General features: G+C 33.2%; 1 protein-coding gene across 5 annotated transcripts in view; it reads left to right on the top strand.

Annotated features, from left to right (window-relative positions):
- SLC38A9 (solute carrier family 38 member 9) overlaps window positions 1–27,737 on the top strand; it is an 82,846-nt gene that overhangs the window by 38,528 nt on the left and 16,581 nt on the right. For 4 of the 5 annotated variants that reach the window (XR_004316848.1, XM_006187357.3, XM_014561472.2 and 1 more), the window contains 8 exons: window positions 1,989–2,110; window positions 2,246–2,309; window positions 2,547–2,640; window positions 3,976–4,146; window positions 8,912–8,971; window positions 11,586–11,780; window positions 13,767–13,874; window positions 25,757–25,863. Coding sequence is in view for 4 of the 5 variants with exons in the window: in XM_006187357.3 (XP_006187419.1) it covers window positions 1,989–2,110; window positions 2,246–2,309; window positions 2,547–2,640; window positions 3,976–4,146; window positions 8,912–8,971; window positions 11,586–11,780; window positions 13,767–13,874; window positions 25,757–25,863 (921 nt within the window). In the remaining variant the exon portion in view is untranslated. The remainder of the gene's footprint in view (window positions 1–1,988; window positions 2,111–2,245; window positions 2,310–2,546; window positions 2,641–3,975; window positions 4,147–8,911; window positions 8,972–11,585; window positions 11,781–13,766; window positions 13,875–25,756; window positions 25,864–27,737) is intronic. The other variant, XM_032472338.1, reaches the window with a different exon arrangement.

Raw genomic sequence — 27,737 nt, 5'->3', positions numbered from 1 at the left:
ATAATCATTAAAAATATAAAAACCATCCTTAGCAAAAGAGTTGTGAAAAATCAGGTTGAAGGTCAGATTTGGCCTATCAGCCATAGTTTTTTCACTCTTGATCTTACAAAATCTGTATTATTATCTTAAGATCAAAAATATGTAAGTAATTTTGTTACTTATGAGAATTACCATGTATGAGAAATTCAGAAATTTGAAAGTTTAAAGAAAAATGAAACATTCTGGGAGAAAAAAATAATGATTTTTTTAATAGGTAACAGTAAAAAGGGAGAAGGGATTCAATATCCTTTAGATATTTACTGAGGGGCAAGGACTGGATTAGTTACTTGAACACAGATGAGTCATTTTATGCCCTGTGAATGATTAAAATCTCCTTTTGTGTAGTCAAAATAGGGACTTCCAAAATATTCTGGGTGGGATAATTGTTTTTCCCGAATTTTTTCACTTTTTCCTCTCCTACGTCTTTACATCAGTAGTTGTGGTAAAGTCTTGGTTCCATAACAGAATTACCTAAGCCCCTGGGGAGTGGAAGTAATCCAGTATCTCCAGGTCTAGTTCAGACATCCTACAGGCTGTACTTGTGGAAACAAACTTTGGAGATACCCAGCGGGCCAGTCTAGGCCTGAGTGTACGTTGTTTGCCTGGAAATTGAGTCAGCATTCTACACTTTTGTTAACTGCCAGTGAGATGACTCTAATTAATCAAAATATATAAACAGTGATCTATGATTAACAAGGTGATATGACCATTTTTAATGAATGTGTGTGTATATCCACACTCATTTTCTGAGAATCTCAAAATTATTTTTCCTAAAAGATTTTTAAGGGAAGAACAATATGAACCACGTATCAGGTCTTTGCAGAGTTATACCTTTTTATTTCTGAAAATTTCCCTTTTTACCTTAATCTTTTAATTCTAAATTGAAGAAGTACAGTATGTTATTTGGCTGTCAACATCTCTTAGATTCTTACCAGTAAAAAGCGTGGCCTGCCCAGCAGCATCAGCATCACTGAGAGCATGTTAGAAATGCAGACTCAGTCCTTATACCAGACCTACTGAATCAAAATCTGTATTTTGGCACATTCTCTGTATGAATCAGAAGAACATTCAAGTTTGAAAAGCACTGTCCCAGGCCACTGACAGACTGTAGGATCCAATCCTCCAATTTTTCTGTATCTCCTAAGAATTTATCCTCCAGCCTCTAATCCTATTCCCTATAATTTTCAATTTTCACTCTTCCTGAACTTGCTTTGTTAGATGTCATGATTTATCTCCTGCCTGATGCAGATATGGTCTGGTCCCTTTTTAGTTTTTTACTCCATGGTAGAAGACAGCAGAACTCAGACCCATGAGGGTTGGGGGTAAAAAGAAGATAGCAGTTCTCTTTCCATGTATGCTTTTGTATCCCTAGGAAATAGTTGTTTCCAAAGCCACACCAGTCATAGTATTCAAGACGTTCTTTGCCTACAAGACAGCACCAGTCATATACATGAATAGAGAAGGATTTGACACTTTTTCTTTTTGCACAAGTTTATATCCAGTCTATGTACTGAGGCCAAATGTTCCATCACTTCCTTGAAGTTTTTCCCAACTCTTCCCCTCACTTAAGGCCCAACTCTCCTTCATCTAGAATTACTTAATCTCAGTCTTTCTGGCTCTTCTTTCTTCTAGCTCATGAATGAAAATAAAAGTATTTTGACATTTGCACATTCTGAGAATTCATTCTCATTTCAGATGAACAATTTTTTATTGATAGTCTTTAAACTCTTTCTCCGTTAGATCTTCTAATTTTAGATCTGCTATATTTGAAAAGTAATTTTCATGTTCATTAATCAGGAATACAAGTTTATTTGTTGTATAATACAAAGTTTATTTGTTCATGATATTTGGAAATGCGTTTAGAGTCAGATACTTTGATGTATTGAAAATATCCTGTTTTGAACATTTACTGGTTCTAACATTTCTCTACTTTTTCTCTTTTTCACCAGATTGCCCCAGATCATGTAGTTCCAGCTCCAGAAGAATGTTATGTATATAGTCCTTTAGGTTCTGCTTATAAACTTCAAAGTTACACTGAAGGATATGGTAAAAACACCAGTTTAGTAACCATGTGAGTAAAACTACTTTTTGGAGCATAACTTAAACTTTATGTAAGTGAAAATTATTAATTATTTAAATTTTTGCCTTAAAAAATGTTTGAAAAGTCAAACTTCATATTTTTACTCCTATTACTCTGTGTTTTCAGTTTTATGATTTGGAATACCATGATGGGAACATCTATACTAAGTATTCCTTGGGGCATAAAACAGGTAATATAATTTTCAGCACAATTTTTGACAGAATTTTTTTCTCTTTGTATTATAAGTTTTACAGTAGAGGTTTTAATAAATCTATATAAAATTTATTAAAGAAAATATATGATTATATTTAATTTTACATTAGTTGTCAGAGTTTTGCCATAATTGTTTAGGATAATGTATTATGAACCATATGAATTTATTCTAACATGACAATATATGTTGTTCTGTATTTTTATTTTTAAACAGGCTGGGTTTACTACTGGAATATGTGTCATCATGCTGATGGGCCTTTTAACACTTTATTGCTGCTACAGAGTAGTGAAATCACGAGCTATGATATGTAAGAATTTGCCACAGTAAAAATACATTAGTGATATTCATATTAATATATAATATGTTTATGTAGAATTTCCTGTTGCAGTAGATCACTAATGTGTACATTTCACAAGTGTGTTAACTATCTATTTTGTGCCTAAAGATTTACTTCTCTAATTTATAGCACTTGGTTGAACTGATCTGTTAATAAATTTAGTTAGTGGTTACTTTTGATATTCTGAGAGGCTAGAAGTTCTCTGCAGAATGCATTTATTTTAGTGCTAATTTCCTCTTAAGAGTAATTTTAAAACTCATATTTTAAAAATAAGGTCTTTGCCAGAACTAAATTGATAATTCTATGATTCTTATCGGTTAGTGATAACTTGTTCTGTCCTATCCTGCCCAAAAGATCTAAATGTTGGAATCTCCTGAAAGTAGAAATTGTAAATACGAAAATGTGAGCAATATGTCCTTTGTCATGAACTCTCAGAGTTGTACCGACACATTTCTTCCACTCACCTCTATAAATTTTGGATCATTTTAGATTCTTTTAAAGTGGTTTATGACCTAAATAGACATACATTATTTCATTAAATCTTAGCAAGTATGAATCAACAGACCAAGCTTTGCCTCCAATTTTCTTCTGCCTCTACTAAGAAATGGTATATTTTCTCTTAATTGTACTATTTATTCATGTCCCTTTCCCATTATCCACAAGTCCCTTGGTGCTCTTACAGATCTGCTAAATTCTATATATGATATAGGCAGTTAGCCCTTACTTTATTATTTCTTGTCAATTTCTTTCCCATTCACTGTTTGAATGAATTTTACATCATGTTAGTTTGTTTGTATCTGCCTGTATTTTCCATTGTAATTTCAGTTGATTGTAAAGGATAACCTTTCAGGTTCTGTTTTTACATGTCTTCTCAATTTTCTGTTATTTAACTTTTAAATTCTTGACTCATTTGAAATTGAAATTGGCATTTCATATGAAGTATGACTCAAGAAAATTTCCTTCATATTGTTATAAGTATAATAAATATTATTGGATAATGTCTTCTGTCCCTTATAATTTTGTCTAGCCTTGGTTAATCACTTGTTTTTATTAATTACAAAATTTTGTGATACTACAAATCTACTTCTCATATTATCTCTACTATTGCATTGATGTACATTTTTTTAAAGTATTTGTTCTATAATGTTGTACTTACTGTTATTTCATAATATGGTCTAATATTTGGTGGTGGGATAACCATAATCTTTTGCTAAATATTTTGAGTTAATTTGGAGAACACAAATTATGAATATGGAATATATGATTAGCATCTAATTTTATTCTTTCTCTTTCATTTTCATCTAGCATCAGTGGATACCACTACATGGGAATATCCAGATGTCTGCAGATACTATTTTGGTTCCTTTGGGCAGTGGTCGAGTCTCCTTTTCTCCTTGGTATCTCTTATTGGAGCAATGATAGTTTATTGGGTTCTTATGTCTAATTTTCTTTTTAATACTGGAAAGTTTATTTTTAGTAAGTATCCATCATATACTTTAATACAGTTACTTTCAGATACAATAATGTTTTGGTTTCAGCCTTAAATCCTGGATTTGGGATTAATAAAGTAGAAAGTAATATTTGCAATTCTGGGAGATGTACTTGATTCAGTTTGTTTTCTGTGATTATGATCTCAAATATAATGTGTATGTTCATTTCCAAAAATTAATTGTTTTAAGCATTTCTTTCAATCTTTACCACAAAATGTTAGTCTAACGGAAACACTTAGGAAGTTCATTGTTATTTGTTGCTAAAGAATTTGATCTGTAGAATCTCAAGGAAACAAATTTCAGTCACTTATTTTCAAAATATTAAGATCTAAAATTAGGAAACAATAGAATAATGGAATTTACGTGGTAAATATATTCCTTACATACCGCAGAATTGTTCTTTGCCCAAATCAGCTACTTGAATTCTAAAGGGAGTCAGAAAGTTCTTAGAAATTCATACCAGATACTTTTTATAATATTTTTAAATTGGATAGAGAAAGTTTATTTTATATTAAATTAAGAGTCCACATTTTTTTTCCCACTCATAGGCTTAAAGTTTAATATATGTTTAGCTGGGTTTAAATAAGCCCTGTATATTTAAACATCTAGATTTGCATGAAAACCAAATTTCAAAATAGATTCTAACATAATTACAATAGCTAATTTCCCTAAGAGCTTTTGAGGGGCAGATGAGTGAGGGGAATAAATTCTATTTTTATTGTATGAAAGATTTTGAAATATTTCAATCTACCAAAAAAATGCAGAGGCTAATATAAATACAAGTGTACCCACTAATGAGTTTTCACGTCTTAACATTTTGCCAAATTTACATTAGTTCTTTATTCTTATAGGCATAATTGAAGCCTCAGTTGTACTCCTCAATTTCGTTTTCCTTCTTCCCTAAATTTGGTACAAAATATGGTACATACATGGCTTTTGTTCTCTTACTGTATAAACATATAAGCAACATATAGTATTATTTTGCATGCTTTTAATCTGTATAAATGCTTTTGCAACTTGCTTTTTTTCTGTCATCTTCTTTAATAATACATTGTTCTCATTCATTTTAACTGCTTTATTCCGTAATATAAATGTGCCATGACTTTGTCCATTCTCTTGCTGATACTTGTTTTCAGTTACTTTGCTGTTCAAACGAGACTTTGTTAAACATCATTGTTTGTCTCCTTGGGTTCGTGTGGGAGAGTTTCTTCAAACTGTATACCTATAATACAAATTTCTGAAACAAAATATCCGCATTTTCAACTTTACTAGAAATTACCAAATTGTTCTTTATGATTCTTATACTAGTTACACTCCTGCCAACAGTTTATGAAAATTCCCCTTTTTCCACACCCTCATCCACACTTGGTATTATCAGACTTAAATTTTACCAATTGGGATATGGTTTTTGCATTTCATGAAGTGACATTAGACATCTTTTCTTAGTTATATTTGAACATTAGATAGCCTTTTCATATCCTTTACCCATTTTCAAACTATTGGATTGTTGGTCTTTTTCTTATTTATTTATTGGAGCTCTTTGTAAACTTTGGATACTAATATTTTATTTATTTTTACATGCAAATATCTTCTAGTTAGTGGCTTATCTTTACTTTGTATGTGGTAGCTCTGTTGTTCAGAAGTCTTTTTTTTTTTTTACTTTCCAATTGCTCATTCTTTTCCATTATAATTTATAACTCTTCCATATATATTTTAGAGTCAACTTGTCAAATTCCACAGAAAAATGCCAATCAGAATTTGACTGAAATTGTATTGAATTTATCAATCAGTGTACCATAATGTATTAAACACTACCATATTTGATGTCATTAGGGTACTGAGTTTAGGGTTTGATTGGAATTGCTTTGGACTTATGAGTGTGGAGAAAATAATATCATTAGGATACTGAGTCTTACTATCCATGGCATGGAATAGTTTTCCATTTATTTTGGTCTTTTAAAATATCTTTTAAATTTTTATTGATAAAGTTCTTGCATATCTTCTTTTTAGAGTTATTTTATTCTCAGTACCTTAATTTTTTTCTTTTTGGTAAAGCAGTTTTAGTTTAATATACAAGCACACTTACTTTTTATTATAGAAAATTTCAAACATGTACAAATAAACAGGACAGTATAAGAAATCCTCATGTTCTTCTCACCGATTTTCAACCATTATCAACATTCTCCCATTCTTGAATCAGATGATACCAGTGTTTCTCAAATACCAGTGTTTTTTCAGTATTGCCTTAAGAAGGCTGTTTTAGACATTTTTATTTCCTAATTGCCTTCCCATGAAATTTTAATATCACAGATATATTGTATATGCATTTATAAACTATATATGTATCTGTGTTTTATATGTAAAAAGAGTAAGTTTTTCTTTCATCCCTTAGGAGTGAATTTTCCCCCTTAAGTAATATAGTATCCATTGAGAAAACATGATTTATGTACCCACTCCCCACCCCAATTAATATGGTTATTATATATAATAATATATAGATTATATTATTATACAATAATAAATACAGTTCTCTTTTTTAGATTGAATTTATATTCATTGAAGTACACAAATCCTGGCCATACAATTTTGACAGATGGATACATCCATGTAACCCACACCCCACCCACTTCGTGAAACATTTCCATCTTCCCAGAAAGTAGTGATGCGTTTTTTAATTATAAAAAATTCAGATTATTTGTTGCTGTTATAAAGAAACCTAATTCATTTTTTAACATCTTTATCTTGAATCTAGGAAACATGTTGAACTCTCATTGATTATAATTATGTAGATTCACTTTGAATTTTCTATGTAGATAGTTATGTCATCCATGAATAATGAAAATTTCTTTTTATCTAGTTATTATTTTTATAATAATATGTATATACACACATATTTAGTATATACATACACATATTCACACAGACACATACACCATATATATGTTTATATATGCACATATACATATTTATCTTTTTTAAACTGAAGTTGTATAGACACAGTGCTGGAAGACATCCTTACATTGTTTCTAAGGAAATCTAATGTTTTACCATTAAATTTTATGTTAGTTGTGGGTTATTGGTTGTATCCTTTAATAATTTTAAGATGTTCCAGCCTATTGTTTTCTAAAGCGTTTTTATTAATGTATGCTGGATTTTACCAAATATTTAATCTACATCTCTTGAAACAATTGTAAAGCTTTTCTCCTTTAAATTGTTAATATGGTGAATTAAATGAATACATTTTGTAGTGTTTAAATCATTCTTATATTCTGGGATAAACTTAATTTATAAGTCATGATGCATATTTTAAAATTTCTTCCTGGATTCAGTTTACTCTGTGGGTGAGTGGGGCTCATATTTTATTTAGAACTTTTGTGTCTTTTCATAAGAGATACTGACCTAGAATTTTTCTTTTCCTACTGTCCTTGTTGAGCCTTGGTGTATTAGGGCTGCTGTAACAAATTACTGTAAACTGTTTGGCTTAAAACAAGAGAAATTTATTTTCCCACAATCCTGGAAACTCAAAGTCCAAAATCAAAGTGTCTGTGGAGCTCTCTGCTCCCTCTGAAGCCTTTAGGGAAGAAACCTTCCTTGCCTCTTCCTAGTTTCTGGTGGCTGGCAATCTTTGGCATTCCTTGACTTGTAGCTGTGTGTGTCTTCACTGGCCATCTCCTCTCAGTGTCTTTTTTTCCTGTTCTTATTAAGGACACCACTCACTGAATTTAGGGCCTACCCTAATCCAGTATAATCTAATCTTAACTGATTATATTTGCAAAGACTGTTTACAAATAAGGCCACATTCTAAGGTTCCTGATGGACATGGATTTGGGGAGAACACATTATACTTGGTGTAAAGGTTTTACTAGCCTTATGTAAGTCTTTGGCATCAGGAATTATATAAAGATTCATAACTTCCAATTTTAAATCACTAATAACCCTTGAAGATACTGTAAAAACCTAGAGAACTAGACTACTTCTTTAATTCTATCTTGAGAAACATACAACGGAGGTGAATGATTCACATATTTAACTTACTTTATGACCTTTAAATCTAATCCAACATTTTTTACTATCTTATTTAACTTTTACATCACTGTTATGAATGCTTACTAAGGGTACAAAAGGTTAACATCAAACAGAATAAAGTAAATTCCCTCAGGCAAGTAAGAAAACATTCTTTACCCATTCTCTTATTCACTATAGAATAATATGAATGCTCAGGTATCTGCATATACTTTTTATTTTGCTATAAGTGTAACTTAGTGGTGCTTGTGAGCAATAATTACTATGTAGCCTTCAGTTTATAAAAGCATGGCCTATACTTTGTGAAAACTTTAAGTATTTTCCAGATAAATTCAACTGGTATAATTGTTGGCTTTCCCCCTTTTACAGACTTTAGAACAGTACTACGTAAGACATTTATATAAATTAGTGTGAGTATGGGGGGGGGTTATATACATTATCTTTATCCCAGGGATTTTAACTAAATTCAGCCTTGTAGATTTTTTTTTTATCTTCAATTGTGTAAAAATTTTCACAGTGAGACTGTGACACCAGTAACATCATTCCTATAAGTCAAAAAGCTGCAGAAGGTAAAGCTATGTTAACAATGAAGTAATCTTGGTTCAGTGTACTAGATAATGTTACCACACATTAGTCTTAAAAGATTTTTATAGATAAAAGACTTTAGAGGATGATTGATTTAGCATCTTTCACTCAGTATTAAACTATATGTTCCCCTTAACTTTTAGATTTTATTCATCACATTAATGACACAGACGCTATACTGAGTACCAATGATAGCAACCCTGGTAAGTAGTTTGGAATTGAAAGTTTGGCTTGTTTCTTTATTCACCATCTTGCTTCAAAAAGGATTTAAGGTAGAATATCATTTTATTTTAGGTAAATAACCAGCACAAAATCATTATCTTTACATTAAGCCACTAAGTTGTTAGCAGTCAGTATGTAAAAAACAAAACAAAACTCCACAAAAGTTTGTATTAATGTGAGCTAAACAATATTTAGTTCATATTATACAATTCACAATTATAGCTCACATCTATAGTATCCATATTTGCCTATGAATGATCAGTACATATTTTCAAGGACCTCTATCACTGCTAATTGTTTTGGAAGTATAGAAGCATAGTTCTTAGTTTGTTAACTTAGTTTTTGACATTTATTGTTTTAGTTACTAATATTTAAGATATACAAATCTGTGTCCTAAATTTCCTAATAATGAACCAAACTTATTAAACATGGAAAAATAAATTGAAAATATGACCCAAAACAGTCTTAATTTCTTAGAAAAGTTTCCTTTAATCAATTCGTTAAAAATAAACTTTCATGCCTATGGGTTTATCCAACATGGCAGTCACAGAAAAAGTGGATGGAAGAGCTAATGTAACCTTAACAGTCATACTGTTAACCTTGAACATCACCTAAAGCTTTTATGTATTTATGTTTCAGAGATACTGAATTGATATCATTTTGATGGAGGTACACATTGATCACTAAGGGGACAGTTCATTCAGTATGTATTTATTAAGCCTACTGTGTGTCAGGAACTGTCCTAGGCTCTGGAATACAACAAATAGATAAAGAGTCTCACCTCTCATGAAGCATATATTCCAATATTTGCTATTCAGTGTCTTACTTTACCCCTTAATAGAACTGATAAACCTGTCATTTGAAAATTAGTGAAGTACTAGCTTTTATTTTTGTGAACACACACCTTTGAATAATTATACTAAAATGTTTTATACTTGTCTTAAAAGAAACATTCACTTTACTATTGCTGTTATGATATCAGTTGATGAAACTAGTTTATTAATATCTAATGGGATTTCTTCAGTAGAGAGTCAGTTGATTGTTGAGTTCATGAATATCACAGCCACACTGATAACTTGGAGAGCACCATCAGCAAAGTCAGTTTACTTTGCATAGTGTTATGTTGATACTAGCACTTCTTGATTCTTCTGTTTATTTTGAACAATGGGTTAAATAGAGTATGAAACAGTCCTTCCTTGTTGTGTTTTTTTGGGGTTTTTTTTTAGGGTTTGTTAAGGTCACTTTTAGCACTAATATTCTATGAAGTGTTCCTTTTTTTTTTTTATTGAGTTATAGTCATTTTACAATGTTGTGTCAAATTCCAGTGTAGAGCACAATTTTTCAGTTATACATGAACATACATATATTCATTTTCACATTTTTTTTTCCCACTGTGAGTCCTTCCTTGTTAATATAAGAAATTACAGCTGACATTGTTGGGATACTTACTGGGTACAGGCATTGTTCTAAATGTTTTACAGCAGCTCAATATGGTAGATACTGTTCTCTCCATTTTCTAGGTACAGAAACCAAGGCACAGGGAAGTTAGTGATTTACCTAAGGTTACATAAACATTCAGTGAGAGAGCTGAGATTCTTTATTCAGTCAGTTTACTTCCATAGCCTGTGTCCTTTACCACTGTAATAATTAGCACAAGAAAAATTCAAGTTAATTTACTTCTGTTCGGAGCATAGAATAAAAAAGTACATGTTAAAATGCTGACCAAGAAAGAAAGAGAAAGAAAATTATTTGGCTTTGTGGCATGCCAAATAATGGATAGAGAATAAAATTTAGAACAGAACTTACAGTGACTATCACTCTCTCTTTGACTAGTGATGAGTGTGATTGTTGCTCAGCATTTTTCATTAGCATTAAGCATTCTTTACAAAGAGCCGATTACTAGCAAAAGTACCATTATCAAACTAGAAACACAGTGAGAATGATTTGTATTCTTTCTGCTAACAGAAGAAATTGCCACTTGTAGATCAGTGTTTAGAAAAATATATTTTACTCACTTCCCAGTTGTCTGGACTCTTGATTTCTTGAGCTGCTATAAGCTATGATAAAAATCCAGGAGAATTACTCTGGATTGCTAGAATTCAAGATTCTTAAGCTTACTATAAGCAATAATTGGGTTTTGGCAGTACCATGGCAGTTATTTCAGTGATGTCCGCTTTTTATTCCAAACCCATAGGTTTTATTTATTATTAGGAGCAACCTCTTCTTTGGCCTTTGTATGAGCACAACAATTACCCTGAATGATATTTTTCATATTATTGTATAAATAAGATCAAATATCATCCAACCCAGTATTTTCTCTCTGGCAATGGAATCAAAGGATATTTGGTGGGATAACTATAGTTTCCAGTAGAGATTAAGGATATACCTCAAAATTTTCCAGCATCCTCCTACCATTAATTATTTATAGGTAGAAGATTCCAAATATATCTAAATATAACCCTCTATTTTTTTTCCAGAAAGGAGAAACTTAGTATTCATGGTAAAAACTGAGGTTGGTAGAGCAAGTGTCAGTCTCAGGGGTAGTCATTTTCTGCTCTTTGTGGTCTACTCTAATCTGATACTTTCCTATTGCAGTGATTTGTCCAAGTGCCAGGAATAGTGACCATCCTGACAATGACTCTATGATTTTCTACGCCAATGACACAGAAATCCACCAGTTTGAAAAATGGTGGAATAAATCCAAGACAGTGCCCTTTTACCTCATAGGGCTCCTCCTGCCACTGCTTAATTTCAAATCTCCTTCATTTTTTTCAAAATTTAATATCCTAGGTAAGCTGAAGCACTGTGTTATAGAACCTCTATGTAGTAGAATACGTGCTGGATTCTGTGGAAATATGATCTGACTAGGGAAATAATTACCTTCCAGGCCTGTTCATCTATGTTTAATTTATTCATTCATATATTACCTTGTTTTTTGGTTTTCTTTATGGAGTTTGGCACAGAGAAAAATGTAGATGACTATTTCAAGTCCAATCCCTTTCTTACGATGAATTGTTGGGATTCCCATTCTTCCCTTACTGAACAATTATTCCTCATTTCCTCTAAGAGTACAACTTAAAAAAAGTAGACTAAGATTCCAGGAAGAGAGATCCAAAGTGGATATTTCCAATTCTAAGGGTTGGAAATATTTGAACTTAATAAGAAAGGTTATGGAATATTTTCCCCTACAGTTTGTATTTAAGAGTATAGCACAGAATTATCACTTGACTTTCGATCTGAGATATCATTCTCTAGTGCAGATTCTTTAGGCTTATTATGCTTTTGCTCTCTTCCTCAGTGCTTTTTCTTTCTTGGAACACCGTTGCCTCCTTAAAGGAACAGACTTCTTTTTGTGAGACCAATTTTTCAGAAATTTCTGAAATCACAGAATAAATTTCAGAAATTGCTGAATCACTAAAGGAATGTTTTATCTTCTTTTATAACACTGAACCTTAAGATGACAAAAGGAACCCCCAGCGAAAGCTCATATCTGGTTAACTAAAGACAAGGATATCATTCATAAAGAATTGATAACCCCAAATAGACCTTAGGATTTCCCCTCCTCCCTATAGATCTGATCTGGTAGGCAGCCTAGAGTACAAAATAAGTGGGTTACTCATCACATCAAGGAGACGACTTTTGGGTTTTCAGAAGACCAAAGGAAGAGGTAAGTGTATTTCTCTGCACCTATGTCTCACAACAGAATTCACTATAAGACAACCACAGACACGCACAGAAAATGAAGAATTGTGATTATATAAGCTTTGGCCTCTTGTTTTCATCCTTTCTGAATCAGCTAACCTCCAAACCCACAGTAGAGCTTATAAAGCTCATTTGTGGTTTCCTGATTTGCTTGCCAACTTTCCTATGGAACAGATTTTTAAAAGTTAGCGTGTAAACTTACAGAAGAATTTGCTCAATTGGGCAGAACAATCACTAGACTTCTAACCAGCTTGATTATCCTCTGCCTCCTTGAGGATATTCTGCTTTCCCCTTTTTTCTTGATACTTTCCCTTTTAAAACTACTTACAGCTTCTTTAGAGAAATTAGCATCTAATTCCTCTAGAAACCTTCCTGGATTCCTTGACTCTACTCCATAATGACTGGACTTAATTCCTTAAATCCTCTAACTTCCAGACTACTAAAAAACTCTGAAATTCTGAGTGCACACTTTATCCTGTGTATAAATACCTGTGAATGGCATCTGTAATCTTTCCATCTAGCAAATAGTACTACCCAATCAAAACCTCATCTGGGTACTAGATTAGATTGCTCATGGATTATTTGGCTTATTATTGCTTTTCTCAAGTAAGTTTATGATCCACATTCACTACTTTTCTTTCTGTCCTTTTACACTAAGTGTTGTGACAGACTTTTCCAACTTACTGACCATTTCTAATACTTCCAATACAAAGAATAAGAGACAGTTTCATGTTGGGTTTTTTCTCTCGTATATAACCTTACAATTTTTAATGGACTGTCTACATGTATCCACCACGAAACTTAGCTCATCAATCAGGCAGTTTTGCATTCAGCAATACATGAGCTACTTTCATCTAGTTCTTCTTAGGCCTACTACATAATGTTTTGCTTTGATTTCTGGTAACTCGCAAAGCTTGTTTCTGTTTTTTAGATTTCACTTGGGTTTTAGTGGGCATAGCCAATTAAGGTAATAATTTATCAAACTTCTCTGAGAATGGAGAAACAAAGCTTGATTGTAAAATAGTCTGTAAAGCATACAAAGATGATAAATGGTTTCTGAATTTTTCCTCACAGGCACAGTGTCCGTTCTCTATTTGATTTTTCTTGTTACCTTGAAGGCTATTCGCTTGGGATTTCATTTGGAGTTTCATTGGTTTATGCCAACAGAATTTTTTGTCGCAGGTGAGCTATTTTGGCCAAATAAAGAATTAATAAATTACAATAATGCAATCTTAACTTAACTCTTGTTACTATAAAACAAGTAATGGTACTTTTTGTGGTAAGCATTTTTATTAATGCTGTTAAGCTAAAAACAGGAGTACAGTTGAAAATACACTGATTTTTTTGCAGTTAGGGATTACCAGGGCCCTTTGTCATTTCTACTTGAGAGTTGAAGTTCATTGAAGTTACAATGCAGCTGAAAAATCAAGAACTCATTCTCTAGACTTCTGAGAAAACATACCTCTAGAATTTCATAGACTTAGAACATAGTGATAAATATATGTGGAGAATATAGCTAATTAACATCATCATTCACCTTGTGGGTTTTTTTTTTTAATATTGCTGGTTTTCAGGCTAATTAAGATAGTGATTATTAAGTGTTCCCTTCCTCCTTTTTTTTTTGTTATAACTTGGCAATATATTAAGTTTCACCTAGTTTTAGGGGATTTTGGACATGATAGAAGCACCATGGAGTAATGAATGGATAATGCTAAATGAGGAGACAAACTGGAAAATGAAATGACTATTGTGCTTGTGTCTTAAAAACTAATAAGGGGAAAGTAATACAAAATTCTGTTGTTGGTTTAGAACAACTGCTTTCTTTCCATTTTTCAACTGTTGATTCTGGCAGTCTAGCATCTCAAGTCTCTATTCAGTATCTGATGATACTCTCTAAAGTCTGTAATTATAGTTGTCTACACTCCTTTTGTTTTTTTTCATTACAACATTCCTGAGTTTTCCAGGTGTGTTAAGTCGGTGATCATTGGAAGTTGTTGTTTATATTACCATGATTACTTATTTTCAGATCATCTGGATGCATCAGCTTTGATTTTTTTTTATTTCTATTAGAAGCCCACAAAGACTAAAAAGTCAGTGTAATTCAGGATAAAGGAAGTACTGGGGCTTGAAAGGCATACTTCTTTCCCAGATTGTATTTAAAATTAGACACTGATGAAAATGGCAACTTTAAACTAGTTCTTCCACTGATTAATAAAAATAGTCTAGAATATTATTTTCTAAAAGTAGATCTATACTGATTTATAATGAGTCTTAGTGATAAAAGTTTATGATAATCATAGGACATTAAGAGATAAATATGAGGGAAAGGGAGAGTATAAATAGTTATTTAGGAGATGGAAAAGAGAACATATTTAAATAGATACCAAGCCATTTATTTCACTTTACTTCATTTCTAAATGACATGAGGGGAGAATCATGAGGACTAAAAGAGGTTTGTATAAATATTTATGGTCCTGAAATTAATTACTTTATTGTGATTGAAGACTTTCTCAAGAATGAAAATGTGTCATAAATCTTTTTCAGTAAAGGCTAATTAAAAATCAGTGAATTTTGGAGGGTGTGAATCCTTATAATCCTGATGAAAAATTCTCATAAACTTGCAGTTCTAATTGTATCTTTATGCATTCTTGTTTCTAAAAATTTATTTTTCAGTTCGGTAGATCCCATCACCATTCCTCCCAGGTAATTGGAAAAATAATGAGAAAAATATCTACTCATGTATTTCACTTTATCTTTTCCTGCCTACTCAAGGACTTTACTTTTGCAATTATCCTTTCTTTATCCTTAATCATGTATGATCAAATTTTTCCTACTGAATTATTTCTACCAGTATACAAACCTATCTCCTAATCTAAAAACAAAAAACTCGTATGACCCTTGTGTTCCCCTCTAGCTTTTGCTTCCTTTTAAAGAAAAACTGTCCAAAAGAGTTGTCTGTGTTCGCTGTCTCCACTTCCTCCATTTTGTCTTGAACTCACTTCTGTTAGGCTTTTGCCCTAATCACTCCACTGGTGGCCAATTACTCCATCTTGCTAAATTCAATGACCAAATCTCATGCCTCTTCTTACTCAACCTATCAGCAACATGGAGCACATTTGGTCACTCCTTCCATCTTAAAACAGTTTTTACTTAACTTCTAAAACCCCATTCTCTCTTGTTTCTTCTATGTAACTGTTCCTTCTCTTACTTCTGACCAGTAAATGATAGAGTCATCTGGGGTTTACTCAGACAACTCTCTACCTTTATTCCCTAAATAATGTCACTTATATATTGTCTATATGGTGACTAGTCCCAATTTTTTATCTCTAGCCCAGATCTTGCCACTGAAATTCATACTCATATATCTCATTGCTCCTTCTACACCTCCACTTGGATGTCCACTGGGTATCTCAAACTTAAATTTACAAAAATCAAATACTTGTTTTCTTCCACATTCACCTCCATCCCATCAACCAGCTTAACCTATTCTTCTCCCAGGCTTCTCTATCTCAGAAAATGATAGTTCCAATTTACCACTTGCTCAGGCCAAACACTTTGGAGTCATACTTGATTGTTCTTTTTTTTTTTTTTTTTTTCCACCTCGTGTATCTGCAAAGCATGGTGGCTGTACTTTCAAAATGAATTGACAGACTACTTCTTACCATTTCCACCAAAAAGCACTATGTCGAGCTCCTAATCTCACCTGGATTATTGTGGTAGCTCCATAACTAATCTCACTGTGTCCACTTTGTCTCCCCATCCATGGTCTGTTCTACACCTAACAGATGGAGTGATGTTTTTAAAACATAACCTTTAAAAGCCTCTAATGGTCCCATCTCATTTGGAATTAAGGCAAGTCTTTATCATAGATTACAGGCCCTGTATGATCTGATTCCTGGCTTCCTCTCTGATTTCATCCCCTATTACTTTCCCATTTATTCAGTCTACTCCAGCCACATTGTCTTCCTTGCTGTTCCAGAAAAAAGCCAAGCACACTCATATCTCAGAATCTTTGCACTTAGTATTTCCTGTGGAGGAAATGTCATTGTCTTTTTCTCAGTTATCTACGTGGTTGGTATTGTTAGAGAGGTCTTCCCTGACTTCCTTCCTTCCTCACCCCTTCTTCTTGTGCCTTATTTTCTTTAGAGCTCTCATCACTACCATATCTCATGTGCAAGTATCCCTCTAAACCTGTTAAATTCCTGCTTCTGACAATGAATTCAAACATTGAGGCATATCTATTATAATCCACTTGGTTCCTGAATTTCAGACATAAAGTAGCACAAGTTAAGACGACAAAGGATTTATCTAAAAATGTTTCTGAATCTATTTGGTTCTTGAATTCAGATAGTGAAAGTTTAGATGGTAAGGAATACCTGTATCTTTTTGTTTGTTTGTTTTAACCTATGTGTCTGTCTCCCTTAACTAGAATGTTAGCATTCTGAGAAAATAAATCTTTGTTTTTGTTTTTTTATACTTTTCTATTACTATTGTATCCCCAAGACCTATAAAACTTCTGGCATATAGTGAGTGCTCAATAAATAATTATTAAATGAATAAATGCTTATATCTCCTCCCTCCTAAATCCCATTAAACCAAGAATATAGAAAGAAATGTAAAAAAACACAAAGAATCTATAGAAGAGACAATGGCAAAGAGACAGCAGCAGATTTTTAGAAGCTAGAAAACTGATACATGGTTGGTAACTGACAGCAAAGCAGAGAAAGCTGAAATATAAGTTTCTGTAGAGAGGAGGTCAGTTTGAACTACACAATCCTTGAAAGCCTCAGCATTTGGAGACATTTGGGTAACTCGGAAAGTAAGGGTAAGGAGAAAGGCTTAAAATGGGAGAATTCCTTGAAAGTTTACATCAGAAATAATTAGATATAAGCCATCCCTTTTCCTCTTCAACCTACTGAGAAATAGAAGAAACTAAATCAGACAGGCTCTGGACTTGGGTTTGCCAAGCACAACAAAAGGGTAGGAATAAGCTCTAGTCTGAAAATGGGTTAAGTGGAAGCATATATGTGGAATGATGAGACCATACGCCCACCCTATGCCCCTCCAATTCTCTTTTCTTTACTGCTTGGCTCCTGGAGTGCTGACAGCATAGGGTAATAGAGGATTCTCCTCAGGAGAAACTGATAAGCCCAAGAGGAAAGACCCAAAGTCTCGGATATTTGGATTCTACCAAAGAAATGGCAGGTACCTTGCTTGTATCCAACCATTTTGATGTCTACTAAATATGCATTTTTTTTAGTACTTCACTTTTAAATATAAACAAACAGACAAAGATCACTTGTGGATATTTGTGGAAAGCCTCTTATATAAAAATAAAACAAGAGAGATTAAAAAGGAACTTAAAGGGAAAAGAATAAGAGGGAACAAAAGCAAAATTCTAGACATTACATCCTCAGAGTGACAAAAGGTAGTGATATATCCATGAAATGATATTTGGATGCAAAGGAAGAAAGGAAAGAAGGGGAGAGTTTTGTCTAGGATGTAATGTAATCGAAATTAGGAATTCAAAGAAAATTTGGAAGATAAAGCTAACTTCCCAAAAAGTAGAGTTGAAATTATGGATGGATGGATGGAAAGATGGACGGATGGATGGATGGTTGGAAAGAAGAAAGAGAAGGAGGGAGGGAGGAAGAGAAGATGGGAAGGAGGTAGGAAAAATAGGAAAGATAAGAAAATTAAAGAATTAATAGAGGTGGTCCAATATTCAGCTGAAAATAGTTCCATAAAGAAGAAAATGAAGGTGAGGAAATTATCAAATTTCCCCAGAACTGAAGAACATATATTTCTAGATATAAGGACCCAAAGTGCCCAGCCATGAATGAGTCCCACACCAAAATATATCATCATAAAATGTCAGAACACCAGGGTAAAAGAAAAGAGCTTTCTGGGGGAAGGACAAATCTGTACAAAAAGTCTGGCATCAGAATAGTATCAGACTTTTTAACAACTCTGAAAACTAGAAGACAATAGAAGTGTCATCGAAGGTCTCAGAATAAGTTACTTTAACCTAAAACTCTTAATCCCACCATACTCTCATTCAAGTGTTAGAGTACAATAAAGAAACTTTCGGAAAGTTAAGTCTCACAAAATTTTACCTTCCATGCACTCTTTCTCAGGAAAAAACTACAAAATGCCTCCACCAAAAAGAAGCAGTAAATCAAGAAATTCCCAGAATAATGGTGAAGGGAAATCCTAGGATACAGCTGTATAGCAGGCCTAGCAAGCAACCAGCCCAGACAACAGCAGGTAGACAGATGGCCCCAGGAGGCATTTCCTCCAAGAAAAAAATTAAATGGAAAAGATTATTTGATATGTTGTATGGATGAAATTTTTTCCATTCTTTTGGAGAGTTTGGGAAGAATTAGTGTTAACTGGAAAATTAGGCAACCAAAAAGGAAAAAGTCAATTATTACCCCCAATAAAGCAGGTCAACAAAAGTATATTTATATAAGAAAGAAAGATGTAATAATATATTCTGTGGCTTAATGATGAATAATACATAATAATCATAAAAAATAAAACATTGAATATTGATTCTGAAAAATCAAAATTATGGTTGTATTGGGATAGGAGATGGGAAACTTAGGGGTGGTAGTGATATAAAAGTTTCTGCAACCAGAAAAAAATAATTTTCTAACCACATACACTTTAAATAGTTTTGGGGGGAGAGTATATCTTAGTCCTGGGTTCAATCCCCAGTACCTCCACTAAAAAATAAATAAACTTAATTACCTACCCTCACTCAAAAAAAAGCTTAAATAGTTTTGTTATTTGCTTTTCATTAAGAGTAAACTACATTTTACCCCTCACTCAGTACTTTATAATGCCTCCAAATATAATGGAATTTCTCTTGTTTTACTTTTTATGTGTATGCCCCACATTTTTTTTGTTTTTGCTTTTGAACTTTTTATTGAAGTAAAATGTGCGTATACAAAAATGCACAACTCATAAGTGTATAGCTTGATTAATTTTCACAAACTGAACACACTAGACACCCAGCACCCAGATCAAAAACAGAAATTATTAGCACTCCAGCAATCCCTCTCATTCTCACTACCAGTCGCTATGCTGTCTCCCTGCAGAGATAACCACTGTTCTAACTTCAAATGCCAGAAGTTAATTTTGTCTGTTTTTTGACTGAATATAAATGGAATATACAGTATGTATTCTTTTGTGTCTGGTTTCTTCAATCACCATTATATTGTGATACTGAGCTGTATTTTTGTGTGTATTCATAGTTTATTCATTCTCATTGGCATTTCATTGTATAACTATACCACAGTTTGTCTTTTACTGTTAAGGGACATTGAAATAGTCTCCAGTTTTTGACTGTTATGTTTAGTGTAGCACTCTTCATTCTCATATGTATCTTTTGGTGAACATATGGCTGCTTTCTCTTGAGTATAAACCTAGGAGTGGAATTGGAATTGCTAGGTCAAAGGGTATGCATGTATTCTGCTTTAGTAGATATTGCCAAACAGCTTTCCAGAATGGTTGTACCAATTTTCTTTCCCACCAGCAGTGTTTGAAAGTTCTAATTGCTCCATGTCTTCACCAACACTTCCGTTTTCCATCTGTTTCACCTAGCTTTCCTGGTGGGTATGTAGTGGTATGTGGTTTTAACTTGCATTTCCAAGATGGCTAATAAAGTTAGCACCTTTTTATATGTGAATTTGCAATTTGAATTTCCTCTTTTGTCAAGTGCCTCTTCAAGTCTTTTGCCCACTTTTATGTCTGTTTTATTCTTACTGATTTATAGGAGTTGTTTATACATTCTATACGTGTCCTTTGTCAGATTAATGTATTCAGTTATTTTCTCCCTCTCTTCTTCCTTCCTTCCTTAATAATAAAATAAGCAGTCTGAGAATGATTGAATGTTTGGGGTTTCTTTAAAACCACTTTTTGAAGGAATCCATCTTCTTTAATTTACTACACATTGATCATGATGTAAATGGGTTCTTTAAAAGGCATATTTTCCACACAAAAACTTGTACGTGAATGTTCATAGCAGCAATATTCATAATAGCCAAAAAGTGGAAACAGTACAAATACCCATCACTGATGAATAGATATATGTGGTATATCCATACAATGGAAAATTATTTGGCAATAGAAAGGAGTAAAGTATTGTGATGGTTGCACAACTCTGTGAATATACTAAAAATTCTTTAATTGTGCACTTTAAATGGGTGAAATATATGTGAATTATATCCTAATAAAGCTGTTAAAAATAATCTTAGGTTTTCAAGAAACTCACTCAAAAAGACAGTTTTTGTTGGTTAATGGGAAAAAGCTGGGTGATTAATTTGACAAGTTAGAAACAACAGTGGTTTCAACTGCCTTAATTAGAAAATAATCAACTAACAAGTTGCTTCAGGAGGCATTGGAGAGGTAATAGATGTTGATTGCTCTAAAAGACAGGGGAGATCAGCTAAATTGAAGAGAGCTTATTGAAAACTAATAAATCTTAGCAAAAAGCAAGATCATTTAAACAGTTTAAAATAGAATGTTGACCACTTCTGGGTCTGAGAGTCCTTTATTCTGAAAATAAATGAATGCCTTTGATTATGTGTCATACATTGTCCAAAAAGACATGGCCAGCTGCCTCTTGGGAGCTTACAGTTGAGCAGTCAGACCACATTGTGAATTAATGATTGTAGTACAAAGATGCAAGAGACATAGTATAGTAGTATAGAGAAATTACATGTAAATTAGGAATCAAGAGAAGGATTCTAAATAGGGAATGGTTTAAGGCCAAAAGGAGTTATTTAAATGAAGAATTGGAGGAAGGGGCTTATACCAGGTCAAGGAGTCAACATGTTTAAGTAACAATTAAGGTCTGCGAATGCATGAACCCATTTAGGAAATTACAGTTTGGATGGCCGAAGTGAAAGAGTACTTGTTGGGGAAGTAATAAGAGATAAGGATAAAGCGGCAAAGGCCAGATCATGAAGAGCATTCTATTCCAAGCTAAAAATAACTCTAGTTGGCTATGAGACTCTCCTTCCCTTTATTTGGGGTTGGATGAACTAAGAGATAGGCTTCTATGTCTTTAGGTCAGTAGGGTAATGGAAGAATAGTCCTATAATTCCCTGCCTAAAAATAGAATTCATAATGTAGCTGCTATAGTCCAGAATAAACAAGCCCCAAAAAGTTAAGCTGAGGTCAGAGGTGCTATAGCATCATTATTCGCTCTCTGAATCAACAGGATATGTAGAAAAGCAATGTTGGTGAAAACACTGACATAACCATGGGATAAAGCCAAAATATTGCTGAGATGATCATTCAGCTGGGAGATGACTGATCCTGTGCTCAGATACCATCTCACTGCCTGCTATCTTAAACCACTTCCAATACCAACTCTGTCAGTTCGAGTTCTCCAGTAAGCAGACATCAAAATGGAGTTAGATGTGCAAGAGATTAATTGATGGAGCACTTATAAAAAGGAGAGTGCGAGCAGGAGTCAGTTGCTACATCAGACCACATTGTAGCTCAGATCTGGAAGGAGAGAAGGAGGGAAGGACAATTGGGTAGGAACAGATTCAGAATGTTGTAGCCAACCCAATGTGAGCTCTGTCAAAGACTGCCTGCAGAGGAGGCCAGGTTTGGGCAAAAGTGATCAGGCCCTAATACCCTGCTTTGCACGGTCATTGGCTAGCGGCTGCCTAGCAAGAGTGTGACTTCTGCTTGATTAAATCTGCAGATCCCAAAGAGGCTGCAGCTGAAGGTTATTCTCATGGCTGAATACTATTTCATTGTATATATTTTACCACATCTTAATTGATTCATTTGTTGATGGACTTAGGTTTTTTCTAAATCTTGGCTATTAACAAATAATGCTGCATTGAACATAGTGCAGATAATCTCTTCAAAATAACTGTTTTCATTTCCTTTGGATATATACCCAGAAGTAGGGTTGCTGGATCATATGGTAGTTTTATTTAAAGATTTTTGAGCAACCATCATACCATTCTCCATAGTGGCTGCACCAATTTACATTCCTACCAACAATGCACGAGTTCCTTTTTCTCCATATCCTGACAAATACTTGTTATATCTTGTCTTTTTGATGATTGCCATTCTAACAGGTGTGAGGCAATATATCATTGTGTTTTTGATTTGCCTTCCCCTGATGATTAATGATGTTGAGCACTTTTACATGTACCTTTTGGCTGCTTGTATGTCTTCTCCGGAAAATAATCTGTACACATACCTCATTTTATTGTGCTTTGATTTGCACTTCCCAGGTATTGTTTTTTCTTTACAGATTGAAGGTTTGTGGCAACCCTGCATTAAAAAAGTCTCTAGGCATCATTTTTCCAACAGCGTTTGTTCACTTCATGTCTCTGTGTCACATTTTGGTAATTCTCACAATTTTCAAACCTTATTGTTACTATATTTGTTATGTTTTTATGTGTGTCTTTAAAGCTGAAGCAGGTCTCTTGTAGGTAGCATCTAGTTGGGTCTTGTTTATTTTATCCATTTAGCCACTCTTTGTCTTTTGATTGGAGAATTTAGTCCATTTACACTTAAAGTAATTACTGATATGTCTGAACTTACTATTGCCTTTTAGTTGATTTCTGGTTGTTTTGTAATCCCTTTGTTGCTTTCTTCCTTTCTTGCTCGCTTCCTTTGTGATTTGATGACTTTGAATCTTACTTGAGAGTTTTTTATTTGTTTCTCTACAAATACTATCTCCAAATAATAAATCATGTGTAAATAATAATTTTATCATCTTCCAAGAAATGGGGCTTCTATTATAATTATTTAAGTATGATGCTAACTGTTGATCTGAAGTGATCATTCTTTTTCTTGTGAAGAAAGTATCCTTCTATTCCCACTTTACTGAGTTTTTTAACAAAAGGGGAAGTTGCCCCCATATTTTATCTTATTGCTGAGATGTAAAAAATTTAAGATTATAGACAGAAAAAGGGAGAATTTTCCTAAGAAAAATACACTTGAATTGCTTCCACAGGTAAAAACTCAGATGAAAGCTAATAGACAATAAACTTGATAGAAAACAAAAGTATATAATTTTTTTACTATCTTACTTCTTGATTGATTTCTTCTAGAGCTAATGCTTGATTCTTAATCTTTCTCACTTCCTTCCCTAAACTATTATAGCAAAAAGTCGATGGACTTTCTTTTCTCATTTCTACTTTTTACACTAAGGAATCCCTTGAGATGGGTTGTTCTCCACTTTGCCACCTATGTTGCCTAGATCCATCACTGTTTTGAGTAAATCATGGTCTTATTCTGCATAAAAGCAATTTTTTCATTTTTATATTAGCAGACCTCAAAAACAGAAATTGGCAGTGCTTTTTAAATGTTATTTTTTAATTCTTATTTCAAAGTAATTTTGTGTTATTGTAGAAAATTTAGAGAATATAGGTAAGTCGACTGTTAGTTTAAAATAAGTCCCATTAGCCAGAGATAACCACTGTTTACACTTTGCGGCTATCTCTACAGTCTTTTTTTTTTTTTACGCACACACACACACTTCTTAAAATAAAAGTAAAATCATACTATACATGCTATTGGAATCATGAACATTTGCCATAGCATAAAGTATTTCTCTAGTACATAATTCTTACATACTGTATACCACTGAGCAACTGTATCATAGTTTAACCATTCCCCTCTATGTAGACAGTTATTTCCAATATTTTTAAGTGGTGCTTTTTAGATTAGCCACTGAAGAATGTTAAATGACCAATTCTCCCTTCCCTGATTACTTTTCTAAAGGTATTTTTGTGGCAAATTCAGGCAATAGAAGAAGAACTTTATTGAGTCAGACAGACCCTAATTTTTTAAAATGAAGTATAGTTGATTTATAGTGTTAATTTCAGGTGTACAATGTAGTGCTTCAATATTTTTACAGATTGTACTCCATTTAAAGTTACTACAAAATAACAGCTATATTTCCCTGTGCTGTATAATATATCCTCAGTGCTTATCTATTTTATACATAGTAGTTTGTATCTCTTAATCCCATACTCCTATCTTGCCCCTCCCTCTTTCCCACTTCCACTGGTAACTACTAGTTTATTCTTTGTGTCTGTGAGTCAGTTTCTGTTTTGCTGTTTTCATTTGTTATCTTTAAGATTCTACATATAAGGGATAACATACACTATTTGTCTTTCTGTTTGACTTATTTCACTAAGCATAGTACTCTCTAGGTCCATCCACATTACTGCAAATGACAGAATTTCATTATTTTCAATGACCAAGTAATATTCCATTATATATATATATGTGTGTGTGTGTGTGTGTATGTCTCTGTGTGTGTGTCTGTGTATATATACCACAACGTCTTTATCCATTCATCTAGTTGATGGACACTTAGGTTGCTTCATATCTTGGCTATTATAAGTAATGCTGCTGTGAACATTGGGATGCATTACTTTTTTTGACTTAATGTTTTCATTTTCTTCAGATACATGCCCAGCAGTAGAATCATATGGTAATTCTATTTTTAGTCTCCCATAATGGCTGCACCAATTTACATCCTCCCCAACAGTGTACTCTGGTTCCCTTTTCTCAACATTCTCACCAACATTAGTTATTTGTTTATTTTTAATGGTAGCTATTTTGTGTGAGATGTGAGGTGGTATCTCACTGTGGTTTTGATTTGCATTTCTCTGATGATTAGTGATGTGGATCATTTTTTCATGTGCCTCTTGGCCATCTGTATATCTAATTTGGAAAAAATGTATATTCAGGTCTGCCCATTTCTTAATCATATGGACCATGAATTTTTATCTTGCTCTGCAACATACTAGTTGTATGACCTCAAACAGGAATAACTGATATAAAGTACTCTTGCAGAGTAGTCATTTCTTGATTCCTTTTCTTTCCCTTTTCAAGTATTTACTCAAGTATAGTGCTAGCCTTGAGGAACTTTGTGAAGACATTTTAATATTCTTATTCCCTAGACAAAACAGAGACAACTGATTTTAGTAAACAACTTTTGACTACTAATATTCATTTTCTAGTTGTCACTTTTAATGTGTTTCTTTCTTCCCCCTCTCTTTTTCTCCTAGAGATAAGATTTCAGTTTCCACAGCTGACTGGAGTGCTTACCCTTGCTTTCTTTATTCATAATTGCATTATCACACTCTTAAAGAACAACAAGAACCAAGAAAACAATGTGAGTAATTACCTGAAGAATAGACTTTTGTTACTAGATCTTAATATTTAAATTTAAACCATTAAAACAGTGATCAGCAAACTTATTCTGTAAAGGTTTAGGTGGTAAATATTGTAGACCTTGCAGGCCATGCAGTTACAACCACCCAGCTCTCCTGTTGTGTACATAAAAGTGACCACAGACAGTATGTAAACAAGTGGATGATGGCTATTTTACAGGAATACCTTATTTACAAAAACAGACAGTGAGCCAGATTTCACCCATGGGCCAGAGTTTGCCAACCCCTGCTGTAGAGCAATTACAAAAGAAAAAAAAAGACGTATAGCTAATAGCCAATAGTGATAATAAAATCTTTAAAAATACCAAAGTGATCTAAAAGAAGACAGGAAAAAGGAAAGAAAGAATAGATGGGACAAACAGAGAATAAATAGGAAGATAATAGATTTAAACCCAATCATATTGATAATTACATTATAAATGGTCTAAGTACTACAATTAAAAGATAGGGATTGTCAGGGAGAGGGTATAGCTCAGTGGTAGAGCATGTGCTTTGCACACGTGAGGTCCTAGTTTCAATCCCTAGAACCGCCATTAAAAAATAAATAAGTAAACCTAATTACCAACCTCCCCCCAAAAAAAACAAAAAATAAAATAGTTGCTTAAATAAAACTATAAATGTTTTTAAATAGGAGAAAAAGAGAAAAGAAAAAAAAGAGTAACCATGGCGGGGGGAGGGTGGCGGGAAATGGGGATTGTCAGTCTGATTAAAAAACAAAACCTAACTATATGCTATCTGGAAGAAACTTACTTTAAATATAAGGATATACCATGCAGACACTAAACGTAAGAAAGGTAGAGTGTTTATTTTAATATCAGACAAAGTAGACTTCAGAACAAGGAGTATAGCCATAGATAAAGAGGGATGTTATATGATGATCTTTAGGGATCAATTCATCAAGAAGACATAATAATCTTAAAAACGTGTGCACCCAATGACAGAGTTTCCAAGAAAATGAAACAGCAGCTGTCAAAACTGCAAGAAGTAGACAAATCTATGATTATAATTAGAGATTTCATCACCCCTCCCTTAACAACTGATAGAAGAAATAGAAAATAAGGATATAGAAGACGTGAAAAACACTGTCAATCTACTTGATCTAATTGGCAGTTATAAAAGTCTTCTCTCAAACAGCAGAATGCACATTCTTTTCAAATGCACAAGAAGCATTTAGCAAGATAGATCATATTCTGATTCATTAAACAAATCACAATAAATTTAAAAGGTCTAAAATCATACCAAGTATGTTTTTTGACCACAGTGAAGTTAGAAATCAATAACAGAAAGAAATTTGGGAAATTGACAAATATGTGGAAACTAAACAAAATACTTCTAAATAATGAGTCAAGGAAGAAATCACAAGAAAAATTGGAAATCACTTTGAGATTACTGAAAGAAGATGCAACATGCTAAAATATATGGGGTGTAGCTAAAACAGTGCTTAAAGGGAAATTTATAGCTGTAAGCACCTACATTAAAAAAGAAGAAACCTCAAATCAGTAATCTAACCTTCTAACTTAAGATACTGGAAAAAGAAGAGCAATTTATAGTCAATTTCTGATGTACAGCACAATACTTCAGTCACACATGAACATACATATATTTGTTTTCATATTTTTCACCATATGTTACTATAGATATTGAATATAGTTCCCTGTGCTATGCAGTATGAACTTGTTGTTTATCTATTTTATATATGTTTGTATCTGCAAATCTCAAACTCCCAACTTATTCCTTCCCATCCCCTTCCCACCCCATTTTCATCTTTATTGTTATCTGGTAACACACACCTGGCATATTACCTGTGAATGGTGTT

The sequence above is a fragment of the Camelus ferus genome, chromosome 3 (genome assembly GCF_009834535.1).
Source record: "Camelus ferus isolate YT-003-E chromosome 3, BCGSAC_Cfer_1.0, whole genome shotgun sequence".
Taxonomy (NCBI): domain Eukaryota; kingdom Metazoa; phylum Chordata; class Mammalia; order Artiodactyla; family Camelidae; genus Camelus; species Camelus ferus.
Note: the sequence above shows the minus strand (reverse complement) of the source record. Positions and strands in the feature narration are given on the sequence as shown.